This window comes from Triticum urartu, chromosome 6 (assembly GCF_003073215.2).
Source record: "Triticum urartu cultivar G1812 chromosome 6, Tu2.1, whole genome shotgun sequence".
Taxonomy (NCBI): domain Eukaryota; kingdom Viridiplantae; phylum Streptophyta; class Magnoliopsida; order Poales; family Poaceae; genus Triticum; species Triticum urartu.
The window spans coordinates 3099588-3118728 of record NC_053027.1 but is presented as its reverse complement, the minus strand read 5'-3'; the positions used below and the strand labels follow the sequence as shown (position 1 = coordinate 3118728).

The 19141-nt window shown below is 42.2% G+C and overlaps 1 protein-coding gene and 1 pseudogene across 1 annotated transcript; both read left to right on the top strand.

Moving 5' to 3' along the window:
• Positions 1 to 855: 855 nt before the first annotated feature.
• LOC125513901 lies at positions 856 to 4567 on the top strand (annotated as a pseudogene).
• Positions 4568 to 16633: 12066 nt separating this feature from the next.
• LOC125516313 (protein disulfide isomerase-like 1-4) lies at positions 16634 to 18391 on the top strand. Its single transcript, XM_048681795.1, has 4 exons — positions 16634 to 17132; positions 17219 to 17348; positions 17474 to 17657; positions 17761 to 18391. Exons 1-4 carry the CDS (start codon positions 16696 to 16698, stop codon positions 17862 to 17864), a joined length of 855 nt encoding a protein of 284 aa, XP_048537752.1. The 5' UTR covers positions 16634 to 16695; the 3' UTR covers positions 17865 to 18391.
• Positions 18392 to 19141: the final 750 nt, after the last annotated feature.

Genomic DNA, 19141 nt, shown 5'->3' with positions numbered 1-19141 from the left:
CAGGATTTAGATCAATTTTTTTGTACCTTAGAATGAGGTTTCTCCCCGCGGTCACCCGGCCATGGTGGAGGCTCCAGGGTGGAACCCCTGATCCTCCTGTGCCCTGTTTGTAGAGCGGGGACACCCTGCGAGGGCCATGCGCTGGGTTGCTGAAGCTTCAAGGAGCCCTGGGGAGGACGGCCCCCGGCGACAGCGCCTCCGGTGGGATGCGGGAGATCTGCAGCATCGGTGGAGGCCGGATGTTGAGCCTTGACGGAGAGCTTGACTTGAATCGCGCCCATCTCGCCGCCTGCCTTGGGTCCGACGATTCCGCCTCCTGAATCGCCCAGAAGATGAACTCGTAGTCCATCCCGCCATCGTCACCCGCAAAGCGAGCGCGCTCCTCGAACGTTGCCCGACGCAGGATCTCCATGAAGTTCTCGGGCCACTTGGAGCGGTTCGGGAATCTCTCCCTCACCACCCGCCGCATCTCCGCAATCGCTTCCGGCGACGACACATCGATCTCTGGGAGCGTCGCCACCGGCGGTGGGGGCTAAGGCGGCGCCGCCACCTGATGTGCGGGTCGCACTCGCCGCGCCCTCGCCCTGCATCGCGCTCTTCCCACCATCGCGCTTGCCAGATCTGGCCATGGTATGCGGGGGGCTGTGTCTCGATCTGAGATGTGGAGGTGGGGGATGGGAATCAGGGGAGCTATGCTTCCTTGGTGTTGGAGCGGATAGATTTTTTTCCAGTGTATTTCCTTTGGTTTTGCCACAACGGGGCAGATTCCTGTTTTCTAACTTCCAATCCATGTCTGTTATAGGAGTTCTTCCTAAAGGATCCATACATTGAGAGCCAAGATCGATCAATTCCGCCATGGAGGTGGTGACTGGGGCCATGGGAAGCCTGCTCCCTAAGCTCGGGGAGCTGCTCATGGGGGAGTACAAGCTGCAAAAGGGTGTCAAGAAAGATGTCAAGTCCCTCGAGAGGGAGATGAAGAGCATGAACGCTGCCCGTGTCAAGGTGGCGGAGGTGCCAAGAGACCATCTAGACAACCAGGTCATCATCTGGGCTGATGAGCTCAGGGAGCTATCATATGACATGGAGGATGTCGTCGACAACTTCCTGCTGTGCGTCGAGGGATCGGAATCCGATGTCGTCGCCGACTCAAACAAGCTCAAACGGCTAACGGGAGACATGTCCAACTTTTTCACCAAAGGCAAGACTCGCCATCAGATTGCCAATGCTATCAGGGACATTAAGAACCGTGCCCAAGAGGTGGCTGACCGACGTGATAGATACAGGGTTGACGATGTTGTTGCCAATGCAGCTGGCAAAGACAAGGTTGATCCTCGTGTCTTGGCTTTGTACAAGGATCAGAAAGAGCTTGTTGACATTGAAGACGCACGGGACGAGCTAACCAAGAGACTCGGATATGGTCCCAAGCAGCAACAGAAGATGAAGATAGTCTCTATTGTTGGACCTGGCGGACTTGGCAAGACTACACTTGCTAGGTAGTGTACGATAAGCTTCAAACACAATTCGAATAAAAAGCTTTTGTTCCGGTGGGTCGAAACCCTGCATTAAAGAAAGTTATCAAGGATATCCTCTTGGAAGTTGACAATAATGGGCGTATGGGTGATGTGTCCGCATTGGATGAAAGACAACTCATCAACAAACTCCGTCGACTATTGGAGAATGCAAGGTATGTTGGAAATATGCCCTAGAGGCAATAATAAAAAGGTTATTATTATATTTCCTTGTTCATGATATAATTGTGTTATCCGGAAATCGTAATACATGTGTGAATACATAGACCACAACATGTCCCTAGTGAGCCTTCTAGTTGACTAGCTCGTTGATCAATAGATGGTTATGGTTTCCTAACCATGGACATAGGATGTCATTGATAACGGGATCACATCATTAGGATAATGATGTGATGGACAAGACCCAATCCTAAGCATAGCACAAGATCGTGTAGTTCGTCTGCTAAAGCTTTTCTAATGTCAAGTATCCTTTCCTTAGACCATGAGATTGTGCAATTCCCGGATACCGTAAGGGTACTTTGGGTGTGCCAAACGTCACAACGTAACTGGGTGACTATAAAGGTACACTACAGGTATCTCCGAAAGTGTCTGTTGGGTTGGCACGAATCGAGACTGGGATTTGTCACTCCGTATGACGGAGAGGTATCTCTGGGCCCACTCGGTAGGACATCATCATAATGAGCTCAATGTGATCAAGGAGTTGTTCACGGGATGATATGTTACGGGAACGAGTAAAGAGACTTGCCGTAACGAGATTGAACAAGGTATCGGTATACCGACGATCGAATCCCGGGCAAGTATCGTACCGATAGACAAAGGGAATTGTATACGGGATTGATTGAATCCTCGACATCGTGGTTCATCCGATGAGATTATCCTGGAGCATGTGGGAGCCAACATGGGTATCCAGATCCCGCTGTTGGTTATTGACCGGAGAGTTGTCCCGATCATGTCTACGTGTCTCCCGAGCCCGTAGGGTCTACACACTTAAGGTTCGGTGACGCTAGAGTTGTAGAGATATTAGTATGCGGTTAACCGAAAGTTGTTCGGAGTCCCGGATGAGATCCCGGACGTCACGAGAAGTTCCGGAATGGTCTGGAGGTAAATATTTATATATAGGAAGTCCAGTTTTGGCCACCGGGAGGGTTTCAGGGGTCACCGGTATTGTATTGGGACCACCGGAAGGGTCCCGGGGTCCATCGGGTGGGGCCACCTATCCCGGAGGGCCCCATGGGCTGAAGTGGCGTGGGAACCAGCCCCTGGTGGGCTGGTGCGCCCCACCCAAGGGCCCAAGGCGCCTAGGGTTGGAAACCCTAGGGGGCCGTTGCCCCCGAGGGGGCATGCGCCCCCTGGTTGGAAACCCTAAGGGGGCCGTTGCCCCCCGAGGGGCCGCCGCCCCCCTCTAGATGGGATCTCTAAGGGGGCATGCGCCCCCCTAGCCCCTATATATAGTGGAGGGGAGGGAGGGCAGCCGCACCCTAAGCCCTGGCGCCTCCCTCTCCCTTCTGTGACACCTCTTCCTTCTCCAGTAGCGCTTGGCGAAGCCCTGCTGGAATCCCGCTGCTTCCACCACCACGCCGTCGTGATGCCGGATCTCCATCAACTTCTCCTCCCCCCCTTACTGGATCAAGAAGGAGGAGACGTCTCAGCTCCGTACGTGTGTTGAACGCGGAGGTGCCGTCCGTTCGGCGCTAGGATCATCGGTGATTTGGATCACGACGAGTACGACTCCATCAACCCCGTTCTCTTAAACGCTTCCGCTCGCGATCTACAAGGGTATGTATATGCACTCCTCTCTCTCTCTCTCTCTCTCTCTCTCTCTCTCTCTCTCTCTCGTCGCTAGATGACTCCATAGATTGATCTTGGTGATGCGTAGAAAATTTTAAATTTCTGCTTCGATCCCCAACAAGGTAGGCAACATCCACCTTAATTAATTTTATATCTCAGGAGAAATAGCAAATTGAGCTGACTAATCATTCCCATTACTGAGATATAATTGAAAATACCAATGATAGCATATGACGCATAGAACTTAATGTGTTACATGTAGTGACACAATGCGCCATCAAATGTTAGGATGGATGCCATCTACATGTAAATGGCAAATGCATAAAGGAAGTACTATTCCTTTCGACTCTTATCATCTAGGTGATGCATTTCAACGTCACAAGGGAATTGAATCCAATGAAGCAACCAGTTTGAAACATGTGGTTCATTTCGTTTTGACATGTTCTGAATTTGGATTTCGAGAGGCTATTGATGTTCTTATGTACTTTTAAAAAATGGAGTATATTTTACCATGTTTTCAAGCTTTAATATCATTGTGATCCTGAACAACTACCAAACATTCTCATAAGTTTGGTTTAGAACTGGAATATAAATGAGAGTTCAAACTAATTATTCAAAACCAAATTCAATATATAAAGACATATTTAATCTGAGGGATGAAGTTAATAAGAACTACAATTTTGATTAAAAGGGATTAATCGATTTCTGCCATGCATTTTTCTAGCGGCTTGTTCACGACTTTTTTTTGTACCTGTTGTAGATTAAATGATCACATACATATTTATATTCCTTACTGAGGTGTCATGTTATGCATTTTTAAACATATTTTCTAGATGGTTTTACTACCTGATGCGTTGGTGTTGTGTTGTCGCATGTATAGGTACTTCATTGTTATTGATGACATATGGATTTATATGCATGGGAAATTATCAAATGTGCTTTCATTGATAACAATCATGGGAGCCGAGTAATCACAACTACTCGTATTCTCAATGTTGCCACAAGCACCGGCGATATATACAAGCTAAAACCACTTTCTCAACATTTGTCTGAAGAATTATTTTATACAAGATTGTTTGGTGTGAAAGATAAATGCCCTTTTAATCAACCAGCTGAAGTATCAGACAAATTATGGTATCATGATCAGGCAGGTACAGCGGGTTTTCCTGGCTTTGTATTTTCCTACTATTGTTAAGACTTTGTTAAGACTTGTTGTTTCTATTGTGGCATCATCAGGAGACCAGGCATAATACTTGATCTGTACTACTTTTGTTAAGGCTTTATCAATGGTCATCATGAGGACGAGGCATGGACCGCGCGCGGGTTTTCCTGGCTTGCTACAATCCTATTTTCTTTTTTGTACCTTTTCCAAACATGTTGTTGCTATTATGGTATGTGCTGAAAAGTGGCTGAAGTCATGGTTGAATTTACAACCCACCAGGTAAATACTGAAGCCCGAGCCATGCTCAGGGTATATTACTACAGTATATTATTAGGATGTTGGCATTGGCAAAGCAAGAAAATAAATCAGGCCCAAAAATCTCACACCAATCTGGCAGAGTTCACCATCTACAGGTGCAGCTAGCAAAATAAATCAGGCAGGACACAAGACCTCACATGTCAGGTGGCGCACCGTCGGAGGCTCCGCCGGAAGGGACCTCGACCTGGGCGAACTCGGCATGGGCGTTGTTTGTCGTCCAATGCGGTCAACGATCTGATGGCCCACACCAATTCCTACGATTGGGTGAAAAAAACAAATACGGGCGCCCATATATCTTGCCTTCAGCGACTCCAACTTCATATTCGCCAAGGGGCGAGTGAGATGGGCAGGCCCACGCGCGCTGGAGACCACAGCCTGTTTTTCTCTCCTTTTCTACGTTTCTGTTTTCGCTTAACATTTGGAAAATGTAGAACAAGTATTGAAAAAATGTTGAGCGAGTATTTGAAAAATGTTGGACAAATTTTTGATAGTTTTGAATAAGTATTAAAAAAATGTTGAACAAGCATTTGGATAATATTGAACGTGTATACCAAAAATGTTGATCAATTATTAAACAAATGATGATTTTTTTATCATGTATATAAAAATGCTAATCAAGCATTTGAGAAAATATTGAACAACTGTTTGAAAAAAATATTAATCGAGTGTTTACAAAATATTGAATGTGTATAGAAAAAATGTTGACCATATATTCGAAATTATTTAATCTTTTTATTTAAAAACTATTAATCAAGTATTTAAAATGTATACCAAAAATGTTGACCATGTTTTTTTACAAATGTCCAGGAACAATGTTGACCGTGTATTCAAAAAATGTGTAGAAACAAAAATAAGCCAGAGAAAAAAGAAAATAAAAAACAAAACCGAAGAAACAAATGCAAAAGAGACTGAAAAACCGATAAAAATGAAAGAAATATAAGAAAAAGAAAAAGAAAGATCGGAGAATGTATAACAAAAACCAAAGATAAAAGTAAAAAAATGAAAAAACGGAGAGAACCAAATAAAAATGAAGCAAAAGAATGAAAAGAAACGAACCGGTAAAAACAAGGAAGAAACGAAGAAAACCCTTTTTCAAAAAACCAATAAAACTTGCATTTGAAAGCAGAGAAAAAAAAAGATAAAAAGGGTGAAAAAAAGGAAAAAGAAAAAACAATGGAAAACCAGACTGTGTCACCTCAAGTAGAACGAGCCATACATTTCATCAGTAATCCAACTGTAGCATAGTGGTTAGTTGCTTTGCGAATTACTCAGCAGATCAGGGATCGGATCACATTCCCCCTCTCAATGCATGCTCATTTTTCGTCACTACGGCATAAATTCCCTAAAAAACATAGCCTAAAACAATATCAAATACATACATTCTGCAGGACAGAAGACCTCACGTGTCGGTTGGAGCTGGCGTTCGTCGAGGCGCCGACGCAGGGGGGATGACCGCTGCTCGCCGCGGGGGGGGGGGGGGGGGGGGGGCTCCACCTACCCCGAACTCAGCGTGGGCGTTGTTTGTCGTCTGATGCGGTCAATGAACTGATGTCCCACGTTAATTCCTAGGATTGGGTGCCACCAAAAATACGGGAGCCTCTATATCTCGCGTCCAGCGAGTCCAACTTCCCACTTCTTCGGCGCAGTTTCGGCGAGTGATCTCGGCCTGCCCATGCGCGCGGGAGGCACAGTCTGTGTTGTTCTGTTTTTGTTGTTTTTAGGTTTTTTGTTTTTTGTTTTTGTGTTTTTCTTTATTTATATTTTTGTATATATATATATATATATATATATATATATAGGAAAATGGGTCAGTACTCTTAGGAGTACGTACTCCCAATCCGATTCACCTCGTGTGCGACCCATTTTTTAAAACCCGTTAGCCTCCCGATAAAACTAGTACTCCTAGTTGAGATAATTAGTTAATTTGTTGGAACAGAATCCTTTTTATAGGGATATTAAAAGTCACCCTTGAAACTAATCTGCATCCATCTGTTATTTTCACGCATACCTCGCTGCAACGGCGGCTGACCTATTTCTTCAAGCTTCGTCGCCGCCGACGGCGGCTCGGTCTCAGCTCTGGACCAACTGCAGCTGCATGCATCGGCATGGATCAACACGACGCCCCCGTTTCTGCCCAGCAGGTCTCCGGCGCCGAGCGCTCTCCACCGTCCACTCCCCCGTCAGAATCATCCACAACTCAGATGGGTATGTTGCTTATCATCGATCTTATCTCGTGCGTAAACAGATACATGTCCATGAAGCTAGCCCATCGTATATAACTAACCAAAGTAGTGTTGGTTGCCTAACTAGCCATTGACATATGTGCATCACGCGCCCGACGACGGAGTGACTAGCGTGGTTTTTCTCCCATCAAGGTATGTTGGCTAGTTCCTGTGCATGCGTAAATGGATGATCAGACTACATGCATCTGTTCTACTGATTATTTTATTTTATATCTCATGCATGATTGATCTACATGCATCTGAATCGAGGACTGTACACGAGCTGGTATACGCCGGCGGCGGTGCGTCTTCTCCGAGCAAGACACAGATCAAATATACTCCTCACAGCGACTATGCCTACAAAACTCAAGGGACTTCGCTGACACCCGACACTGCAATCCAGATCTGGAAGAATCGATTTGTGCATCATGCAAGATGCATGCATAATAAACATGATGGTGTAATATGATGCACGTACATAATTTGGCTATTTTAGTATTTTATTTCCTGAAGTGGAAATATAGCTGTATTCAAAACAAAATATACCTTTCATTTTTTTCTAAATCATATGCACCTTTTTTTAGTTTGTACTTCTTTCTTCAAAAAATGCAGTACGTATACACGCTCACAAAAAATTCTCACTCAGCAATGAAATATATGACTAGAAACAGTATATACCCTCTCCACAAAATGAAGTATATACCCGTTTACAAAAAAAGTATATTCCCTCGCGGCACAATATATGGTATATACTCCTCACAAAAATGCAGTATATATCCTCTGAACAAAATAAAGTATATACTCAATTACTCAAACAAAGAATATACGCGCTTAGCAAAATACGGAGTAAATGATATATACCACATTACAAACAAAGAAGAATATACTCGCTCACAATAAGTAGTGTACACCCTCTCAGAAAAATGAATTATATATTCCCTCACAAAAAAGTAGGAGTACATCTCAGCAAAATATATTGTATATACCCTTCACAAAGAAATCTCATATACTCATCCAAAAAGACAATTGGTATATACGTTTAATTCCATGACATCTATACTCAAAATTAATATCATACACACTTTCGGTGGTAGCGTGTGTTGCATGGAAGGAGAGCTAAAAAGAACGCAGACCACACCAACCATGCAAAACTTGGATAGGGTATGAACAGTCCTATCTTCTAGGAATTAGGTATGCATGCATATGAATTAAGTAGTTTTTTTACTAACCACCATAGTTTTTTTTTCTAACCCAGTCCACTAAGGCTAGGAGTACATACTCCTGGGAGTATAAAAGAGGAGTCCTATATATATTATACTATTCATAACCCAGGGTGTAGAATAAGTTATTCTTCATCCAAGGTAATCTTACGATCGTTTCCTAAATAAATTATATTTAGAATATAAATAATTACATTCATAGTGATTCCCTACGTAAAATTTGGCATAAAAACAAATATATAGGTCATAAGACAAGAAATATAGCATTTTATGTGTATTTTACACTATGATTTTACGTTTGTAAAACATAAAATATTTTTTACGTATGGAATAAGATAAACTTTATGGATCATAAAATTACGGTGTATTGATGTTAAAAAAAGGGGGTGAAGAATAACTATTCCTCACCCAGGGTGACGAATATAATGCGAAAAACACTATACAAAAAATATTTGCAGAACGTTAAACAAGTATTTGAAAAATATTAAGCAAGTATTTGAAAAATGTTGAATAAGTCCTACAAAAATGTTGAACAAGTATCGGAAAAATGTTGAACAAGAGTTTGGACAATGCTAAACGTGTATACAAAAAATAATTCATCACTTGTTAAAAATTGATGAATTTTTTAACATGTAAATAAAAATATTAATCAGGCATTTGAAAGAATGTTTAACAAGTGTTTGAAAAACTATTAGTCTAGCACTTCATTTTTTGAATGTGTGTATAAAGTTGACCATGTATTAAAAAACTGTTAATCATTTTATTTGAAAAATATTAAACAAGCATTTTAGAAAATGTTAAAAATGTATACCAAAAATGTTGACCATGCATTAATCTTTTTTACAAATGTCTATGAAAAATGTTTACTGTGTATTAAAAAAATGTCTAGAAACAAAAAAAACCGTGGAAAAAGGAAATTTAAAATAAATCCAAGAAACAAATGCAAAAGAGAATGAAAACCCCAATGAAAACAACGAAAGAAACAAAACAAAAACGAAATGAAAAACCCAGAGAATGTATAACAAAACCAAACAAAAACAGAAGAAAAAGAAAAAAAGAATAAAAAAACCAAATAAAAATAAAAAAAGGAAAAACAGTAAAAAAAGAAAGAAATGAAAAAAGCGATTTTCCAAAATCAATTAAATAAATACGAAGTATCACAACAAACGGAGTGCATTGAAGAAACCAAGATTGAGGTCAACTACGTTGCACCGATGACCAGCTTGCAGATATACTAACCAAGTTTTTATCACCACATAAGTTCTTTAAAAATGCGGGATAGGATTGTTATTAAAGATATGACATGACCATGCCATGTTTAAGGGGGTGACTTTTATAGTTAAAAACGAGCGTAGAAAAAAGGACAAACACCTTTGTTCACATTTTCAAAAGGTAGCAAAGATTTTCTGCAGATTCCTTGCACGTTTTATGACATATTCATATGACCTTTGCAAGTGATAACCCTTAACTAGTGGTTTCGCAACAAGGCAGATGCTATCAATTTTTTAATTGATAGATCGTAAATTTTTTATTTTTAAAATAATATCTCACATTTAAAAAAAATCTCCAAAAATTGAAAAATGTTAAACATAAAAATATTTTTAATACAAATTTTGTTCTTGATTTTTAATAAATATTCTCAAAATTTTAAAATGTTCTCCAATATAAAATGCCAAATATTTTTAAAAGTTGTGAACATTTTTAAAATAATATGGGAACCAGAAGAATGAAAGTAAAGGAAAATAAGGAAAAAAAAGGAAAGAAAACACAAAAAAGGAAACATAAAAAAAAACCGAAAAACATCCGTCAAAATCTGGTAGAGAAAACAACAGAAAAAGTAAAAAACACTAACAGGAAGAATCTTCCTAAAACCGAAAAAAATCGGACCTGCAACCTTCTGAAAACTGTATGCTGTGGCTAATTAGACTGGCCCCTGTCTCTCAGTCCTCGTGCGTCTACTCTGCAAAAAAAACTTTGTGTTTTCCGAAAATATACAGAATTTTCAGAAAACTGTTCGGGATTTTGAAAAATTATTCATGTTTCAAGAATATTAAGCAATTCATAATATATATATATATATATATATTATTTTTTGAAAACTTAAAAAAAATCAAAAAAAATTGTTTCAAATCTGATGCTGCGGTATGTTCTTAAATATTTGCGTCTGCAATTGGTTAGCAGCACGTATTTGTTCGAGTGGCTAGCAGCACTTGGTTGGGTCTTTCATGTCATGATTTCAATCCTTCAAGTCGTCTTTTCTATACTTTTACTCGCGCCAAACAAAGGTCATTTCGGTGCCTAGGCCTTTCACAGTCCATGCAACTTAGCCGGCCCAACTACCTGGGAAATAAGGCAAAAATATTTTAAATGGTCCCACATTGCTCCTTTACGCACACTTATACCAATTTGTATACATGTGCGAAGTGACATGTAGTAAGCTAGATGAAGGATGGATGGATGGATCAAACTGGACGAAGGATGGACGGATTGCTATGTGAGCTAGGTGCGAAAGGACCCTGAATTTCTTTGCATCGCTACCCGAGGAAAAGATTAGAGAAGACCCGTTGGAAAAATAACAGAGTAGAATTAATTTCGATTGTACTATATCGGTGGCTTGTACATGGAAACGAGAAGACCCGCCTCACTTCCTTATTATGGAACTTCAAACCTGAAAATCCCCTTGAATAAATGAAAAAAGTAGCCCAGGACCTAAATGTTCAAATTTCATACCTTAAATCCCCTCGATTGAAAAGAAAACTAACGGATTGATTACTTCACATGTGGCGAAATCCAGAACCTAAATGATCCTTCTCAGCGTGCACATATGATTCTCACTAAATTTAAGGGCCGGTCCTGAGATTTTGAGGGCCCGGGGCAAGACAAAAAATTGGGGCCCCCCTAATATATATAACCAATAACACTTTAATGCAGCCAATTTTGATACTATTTTCGTTCAATACTTTCTACATATTATTCTAGAAGTTTCTTCTAAAACCCCGCTGGCCATCCGGGACCTAGTAGTAAAGCTATGATTCATATCAAGGGATCGGTCATTCTTCAGTAGGCGAAACATGTTAGACATCCGTTTATCCTTAGAAACATTCGAATAACTAGGCTATAGAACGACTAAGCAAGCAAAGGACAACAATATATATAAGATCTAGTCTCTTAAAATAATTCTCGATACAAATCCACTTGTCATAGGGTCAATGTCAATTTTATCCAACAATTGATTTTCATAGATGTGTAATATTGCCAAATCATTTAGCAGTGGAAGATATGCATCTTATATGTATGTGAAGGCAAATTACTTCATCAGCAACATAAATAATAGGGAATAGTACGAGTGACATACCTCTTCTTTTTTGCGGGTACAAATGATATACCGCAAACCAATCGCATCAGCGTCCGTGATTAGGCGCTCAACAATGACGCGATATGGACGTCAGGCAGGAGGCACCCGGCAATATACTCCCAACACCTACAAAGTGGATAACAAACGCACTCGGTGTTGTCAATTGCCATGGCCTGGTGATGTGCGTGTGAGTCCTGCGTGGCTGTGTCCAGCTACTCGAGCTGCCGGCGGCCAGCGACGACTTTTGATCTAAAGTTCGGCACCAGGGAACAGAGAATAGGGCAGTGGATTAGGGATGCGATCTCACGTCGCAAGAGTTACGCCGTGATTGCGTGCATACATCAATGTGGGCCTAGTTTTGTTTACTTGAGCTAATTTTGTTTCGGGAGAAGAAAGTAATCAATTCCTGATTACGTACTTGCGCCTAGGCCGCTACCTCTTTCCTTTGTTTGAGCTTAATTTCGTTTCAGGAAATGATATGGGTCTATGGGCTACCTTGAGGGGGCCCCTAGATTTCGGGGGCCCGGGGCAGCCGCCCCCCTGCCCCCCCATCCGGGCCGGGCCTGTGTCGACGGGACTCAAATGCTCAATTGATAAAGTACTTTTGCCTCAAAAACATTCTCTATATGGGTGAGCGCAAAAGAAGCGTGCTCTTGTTGCAGCAGCAAATGCCTGGCAAGTAACAGGACACAACTCTCATAACAAAGAAAGCCTGAAGAACATGATAACATAATCTCCCCTTTACGTTGTCCATAGCCAGCCATATATATAGGCGACGCACAAATCAACAAACCAACGTAACAATTCTGGATTCTAACAGACTCTCTCTCCGATTTAAACTAATCTATCATTTAACTAATAAAATATCCGACCACATTGATCACCTATGATTACAAAACGAACTAGTACTATTATCTATCTCCTGTGGCCTTGCAAATCGGTGGACCCCAATCAGACTCCATCAAACACATGAAATCCCATGCGTATCAAGTCCTTGCCCAACTGACGTGGCCTTTCTCCTTAATTGGTAGAAATAAAAAGAGAAATTGTTTCTTATCTCCAATATGCACGCAACAACTGGCGGCAAGTAATTTATCGACTCTAATCTCCACAAAGTATTGGTTGTCTTTCTCAGGTCGTGGCTCATCAAAATATTTGTACATACATATCTTTCGTCCAAACAAGCATGTGTTGGATTTGGCCTCCTCATGTTCATCTTTAGACTGAACCGAACAATTATTGTCTTCGTAGCTCAAACCGATGCATCGTGGCGCATAAACATCGGTGATCTTTAACCCATCGACTCGCGGCAATAATTTGTAAAGATTAGTAATACCAACGTTAGGCATGGCCGTATCAGGCAGGCACCAGTCCCGGTTTAACTGGGACCTTTAGTCCCGGTTCTAGACACCAACCGGGACGAAAGGGGTTGCTGCCCTTTAGACCCGGTTGATGTCTGCAGCCGGGACTAAAGTGTAGGCCTTTAGTCCCGGTTGTAGACACCAACCCTAAGGTTCTGCCTATATATATCCACCCCCCCCCCTCCTCTGTTTTTTGGCCCTAGAAGGATGAGAGGTGTGGGCTATTCTGTTTTTTTGCCTATATATGCACATGAGGTGTTCGATGAAATGCCAGAGCCACAAAGTTTTCTCCTCTCTTCTTCCTTCAAGCTCGACCTCCGATTAGCTCCATTTTTTTCAAGATTGTCTAGGTTTAGCAGTGCACCAACTATCCAAGTGTTCTAAAAAGGTTAGTAACTTCATCCTTTCATCTTTCACTGCTAGTTTAGCTCATTTCAAATGCTCTAGAAGTAGAGTGGTTTGTGGGTTTTAGTGAAGGAGTGTATGTGTGAGTTTATTTGATTTAGATGCACAATTTGAGCTCAAATTAACTTCTTAGTTTGCACATGTGTAGGGTGCTGTCCCGTCTCCGTCCTCGTCATCACCGCCGTCGATTGCCTGCGCCGATCTCGTCGCCGGCACCACCATGGTGAGCCTCTTGTTTATATCATAATAGTGAATAGCTTAGCCAAAAGCAAATCATCGCATTAGGTAAACACAATAACCTGTTGATTTTACTAATGACGAGGAAGAAAAAATGGCCCTCTCATTTGGTCAGAAATACATTGTCTAACTTCCTTTCTGCACCAATTGCAGGTTATAGGCGCTGGGTTGGCCGATTCCCGAGTGTTATAAATGTTGCACATCATCATGTATCCATCTGATCTTCTCTCTCAAAGGAAGGGTTCTCTGATGTGAATGAAGCGCTGCAGATGGGAAACCCAGAGTGCAAGCATCCCCTCGCCGTCAACTGTTCCCTACGCGACGTCCATTCACATGTACCACATCTATAAACTAATATAAGATCTTTTAGATCACTAGTTCACACAGGGAGTAGCTCACAGCTCACTGGTTCTCGTGTGTAACGGTTGATGCCCTTACATGAGCGCGTCACTACGGCCATGCAGGATAGGGTTGCGGACATCACTCGAACCTCCCTCCGGTTGCTAACCGGCATGCATTTTGCACTACTGGATCGGATTACATTAACTTGGAGGCTGGGATGTTATACCATATTTGTTCTCTCTTCCATTTTGCGCAGAACCGAAATATTTTAGTGTAGCGTCGATATATCATACGACATGTCCAGTGCCAAAAAAAGTCATTTGTTCGTTCCTTATTTGCAGCTCTGCCTTGCTTCGTTTCATATATGCACATGTTTGTGTGAAAATGTAAGGACCCTGCACAAACTCTTCCTTGTTGGACACGACGATCCATACAAAACGTCCAGCAAGGAAAGAAAGTAACACACAGTTGGTCCATCTATCTCTACCAACTGTGTTACTTTGTTGTAGCTAATTAATCTATGGCCACCTATGTTGTTCATTGTTTATTTATTTCTTTGAGGTAGCACGCTAATCATGCCGAATGGTCTATGGCCACCTGTGTTATCTATGTTACTCAACCATCTATGTTCGTCTATCTATCTATATATTACTCCCTCCATCCGGAAATATAGTTCTAGATACATTCATTTTTATCCATTTTTACGACAAGTATTTTTGGACGGAGGGAGTATTAATTACTACTCCAAAGCAACTTGTGTTGCTATATATTAGTACCGTCCATGTAATTGTTGATTTTGCTATTTACCACGACTGGTGGATTAATGTGTCGTTTTTATGAGAAATCTTCTATATTTTGCTATTTACCACGACTGGTGGATTAATGTGTCGTTTTTATGAGAAATCTTCTATATTTTGCTATTTACCACGACTGGTGGATTAATGTGTCGTTTTTATGAGAAATCTTCTATATTTTGCTATTTACCACGACTGGTGGATTAATGTGTCGTTTTTATGAGAAATCTTCTATATTTTGCTATTTACCACGACTGGTGGATTAATGTGTCGTTTTTATGAGAAATCTTCTATATTTTGCTATTTACCACGACTGGTGGATTAATGTGTCGTTTTTATGAGAAATCTTCTATATTTTGCTATTTACCACGACTGGTGGATTAATGTGTCGTTTTTATGAGAAATCTTCTATATCTAAATAGCTAGTCCCCACTATCTATTTCTCTTAACATGCAAGCATGCCACATCATCCCATAACATGCATGAGAAAAGGTCCACCCCACTACCATGTGTCTCTGAACATGCAAGCATGCCACTTCATCATGACATGCATGAAAAAAAGACCCATCTTAACATGCAAACATACATGAGAATTGTTATTCTATTATGCCATATATATTTAATGAACATTTTACAATTATATAGTAATCAAACATAATAACTCATTTGTATTTTTGATTTTAGTTTTTATATTATTACTTCAAATATGCAGGTTTCATACAACGAATCACATTGAAATATGTAGCAAAATATTCCCGCAACAACGTGCGGGGTACCATCTAGTTGCTCCAGTGATTCTGCCCGAGTATCACTCTTGATTTACTCCTTGTAAAAGAAAAAAATAACTTGCTCTATGGAATGCATGATTCATCAACCTATAAAAACAAATGGTGCCGGCAATTAATTGGCTCTGGCGTCGGCGTTGTCTACCGGGCAACCTTGTCCTTGGACCTCCACGGCAAAGTATGCAAAGTGCAATTAGAGCTTGGTTCATTTTGGATATGGTTATTTATGAACTTACTAACCGCTAGGTGAGGCAAACACTAAGCCACTAAATCTAAGATTATGCACCACAAAAATCAAAACAAACAGAACACCAAAACTTGGTGATCAAGGTTCTTGCATGCAAGTCACAAGAAGATTTTATTACTGGACATCATTGTCTATCCTTCTGTGCTCTAGACCCAACGATTACGTCACATGCTATCTTCTCCTCAACTATGGTGCATCCCTGCGACAAACCACCCACAAACAACAAGCCAATTGGCTAGATGGTTGAGCCTACGTGGACAAACCGGACTTGCAGGACCAGCGGGCATGCGCCATGACTTGTACCTAAACATCAAATCATGCATCCGCTAAACAAGCTTGGATGTGAACTTTGAAGAATGGATAGTATAAGGGTACTTATTGAACGTTCGCCAGGTAGTTTTTCATATTTTTGTTTTGAGGATAGCCTTAGTTTTTTCGTGGAGCAATTAGGAAAACCTTGACTTTCTTGACATATAGATTATTTCTTGTTGATTGAGAGGAGGATAACCTAGTACTCTTTTGCGATAGATTAATTGGAGGATAATGTAGGATAGCTACTCATCATCTTCATTCATCTGTTGGCATGGCTTGGGCCTACCTAGCCCAGTAGCAGCAGTTGGAGTCGTTGAGCCTCTTCACCCGTAGAGTTCTACCTCTATCAAATCACATACTTAGATTCTCAAAGAAAAAAAAATCACTACTGTACTAGAGCGTGCAGGCTTTGCTCAAAAAACTAGAGCGTGCTGACGAGGCCGGCCGGCCGCCCACGGCGGTGATGCCGATGCTCACGGTGCCTCAAAGTCGCCGCTGGTCTCTCTCTTGGATCCATTCCACTTCCCCCACACGCTCTCTCTCTCTCTCTCACACACACACACACACACGCACACACACACACACACACACACACACACACACACTCGCCGGACGGTCATGGCGACGATGCAGATTCCCACACCCCGATCTCTCCTCCTGCTCCTCTTTCTCGCCACCCCCTTCTTCGTCCTCCCCAACCCCTCCTCCGCCTCTGTCTCCCTCCCGGACATCATCCTGCCCGAGGTAGTCAACGACAACGAGGCCCACGTGGTCGTCCTCACCGCCGCCAACTTCTCCTCCTTCCTCGCCGTCCGCCGCCACGTCGTAGTTGACTTTTACGCGCCCTGGTGCTACTGGTCCCGCAAGCTCGCGCCGGAGTACGGCGCGGCCGCGTCTCACTTGGTCGGCTGGGGGCTCGATGTCGCGCTCGCCAAGGTCGACGCCACCCAGGAACATGACCTCGCTCGCGCCCATGATGTCCAGGGGTACCCCACCGTCCTCTTCTTCATCGACGGCGTGCCCAAACCCTACCCCTACTACGGCGAGAGGACCAAGTAAGTAAAAAGGTAAATACTTCTTCATTCCCCTCCGCGGCTGCTGCTGTTGTATGATCAACGTTGCCATTTTTCCATGGCTTCAGGGACGCCATCCTCGCTTGGATCTCCCAGAGACTGGGCCCTGCGGTGCAGAACGTCACCACCGTCGACGAGGCCGAGAAGATCATTACCAGCGGCGAAGTGGCCGTGCTCGCCTTGCTCGACTCCCTCTGGGTACGTTCCAATCCCAACCAGAATACCCAGATTCACCCATAATAAAATGCTTGAATCGCAACAAAACTCACCAACGACGTGGCCATGTTACCAAAAATTGATTACTCTGTCATCAAATGTTATAGGGTACTCACAGTGATGAGCTTGCTGCTGCCTCAAGGCTGGAAGATTACGACCAATTCTTCAATACTACCAACTTCTACCAGACTACATGTCCTGATGTAGCCAAGCTTTTCCACGTTGACCCGGCAGCAAAGCGCCCATCATTAGTCCTGCTGAAGAAAGATGAGGTCATGTTGACCGTATATGGTAAACTTGCTTTAGCTTTCCCCAGCAACCTTTCCATTCCATTTCTATATGCTGAGTTGGTTTGACAGTTAAATCGGATCATACTGTAATGTGCTTCTTGCAGATGGGGAGTTCAGAGCGCCTGCAATTGCTGAGTTTGTTTTGGCCAACAAAATCCCATCAAACATGTACCGCCCTTATACTGGAAAGCGCCTCTCCAATTTTTGATAGTCCAATCAACAAGCAAGTGAGTCATGTTGTCCTCCATTGGGCAACTTTTTTTTTCTATATTAGAACAATGCCCGTGCGTTGCAACTGCATATAAATATTCTAATACGTTAGCTTGTGATTTACCTGCCTATAATAATGCGACTGTGTAAATAAATGTTGATCAAATCCTGCCTATAAATTACCTTATAGTTTGATCAGAAATTTGGTAATTAAATTAAAAAAGAATTGGCGCAGAAGGTAAATAAATTAATTTGATTGTTTATCATACAAGGACAAGGAAGGGTTGACAAAGGGATGGTCCAAAGGAAGGTAAAATGAGAACGCTTACGTTCTTTTTAAGTAGTATATACTCCCTCTGTTCCGAATTAGTTGTCGCAGATATGGATGTATCTAGATGTATTTTAGTTCTACATACATCCATTTCTGTGACGAGTAATTTGGAACGGAGGGAGTATAAGAGATTCCTATTTCATAACCCTTGAGTTTCAAGATTACGGGCCTATCGTGTCACCCTGTAAAAACCATTGCTGCTACAGATCTATTTTTGGAATCATTTTCTCTAAATATATTTGAAACAATTCATATAAAGTTATCTCGGTCTAGTCCAGATGCCGACATGAAGTTCCCTCTGTTTTCTATTGCCGAGTTGGAATTTCTATGGCTGGCTCATTTGCACGTTCACTTGTTCGCAATCGGCAAATCTATATTCACAAGAAATTCTGTTCAAAAAAATATTCACAAGAAATTGACATAACTTGGATTTATAAAAACATCAGCCACATACTAAGGTACAATTGGTACTCTGTTGGATTCCCATCCTCTTTGCACCCGCAGTTCCACGATAACTACCTCGACACCGGCGACCCTGAAGCGACATCGACCACGGCGTCCCACGCATGGCTACCTCGACCACGGCTACACCATCCTAAGCTCTCGGCTACATCAACACCGACACAAAAGGGCTATCACCTCACTTGAGCAACTAGTCGGTTTTCTCTATAGTCAACGTGTTCGCAATGTGACACCGTCCACACCACTCCCGCTACGACTACAGGGGAATGTCAGCCCGTTGGCTGCTATTCTCTCCGGTCTGACTGTCTGCGATGTTCCTGTTATCTGCGATGCTGCTGCTACGACTGCGCGGGGATGTTCGAATATATAGCTATATCTTTGTATTTGGTAGACTATGATTTATAATCATCTCCTGCCTTTTCCCTAGGAGAGGCTTCTTGCCCTCCAAGCCATGTGCTTTATATAAGTTGCCCGAGAGGCTC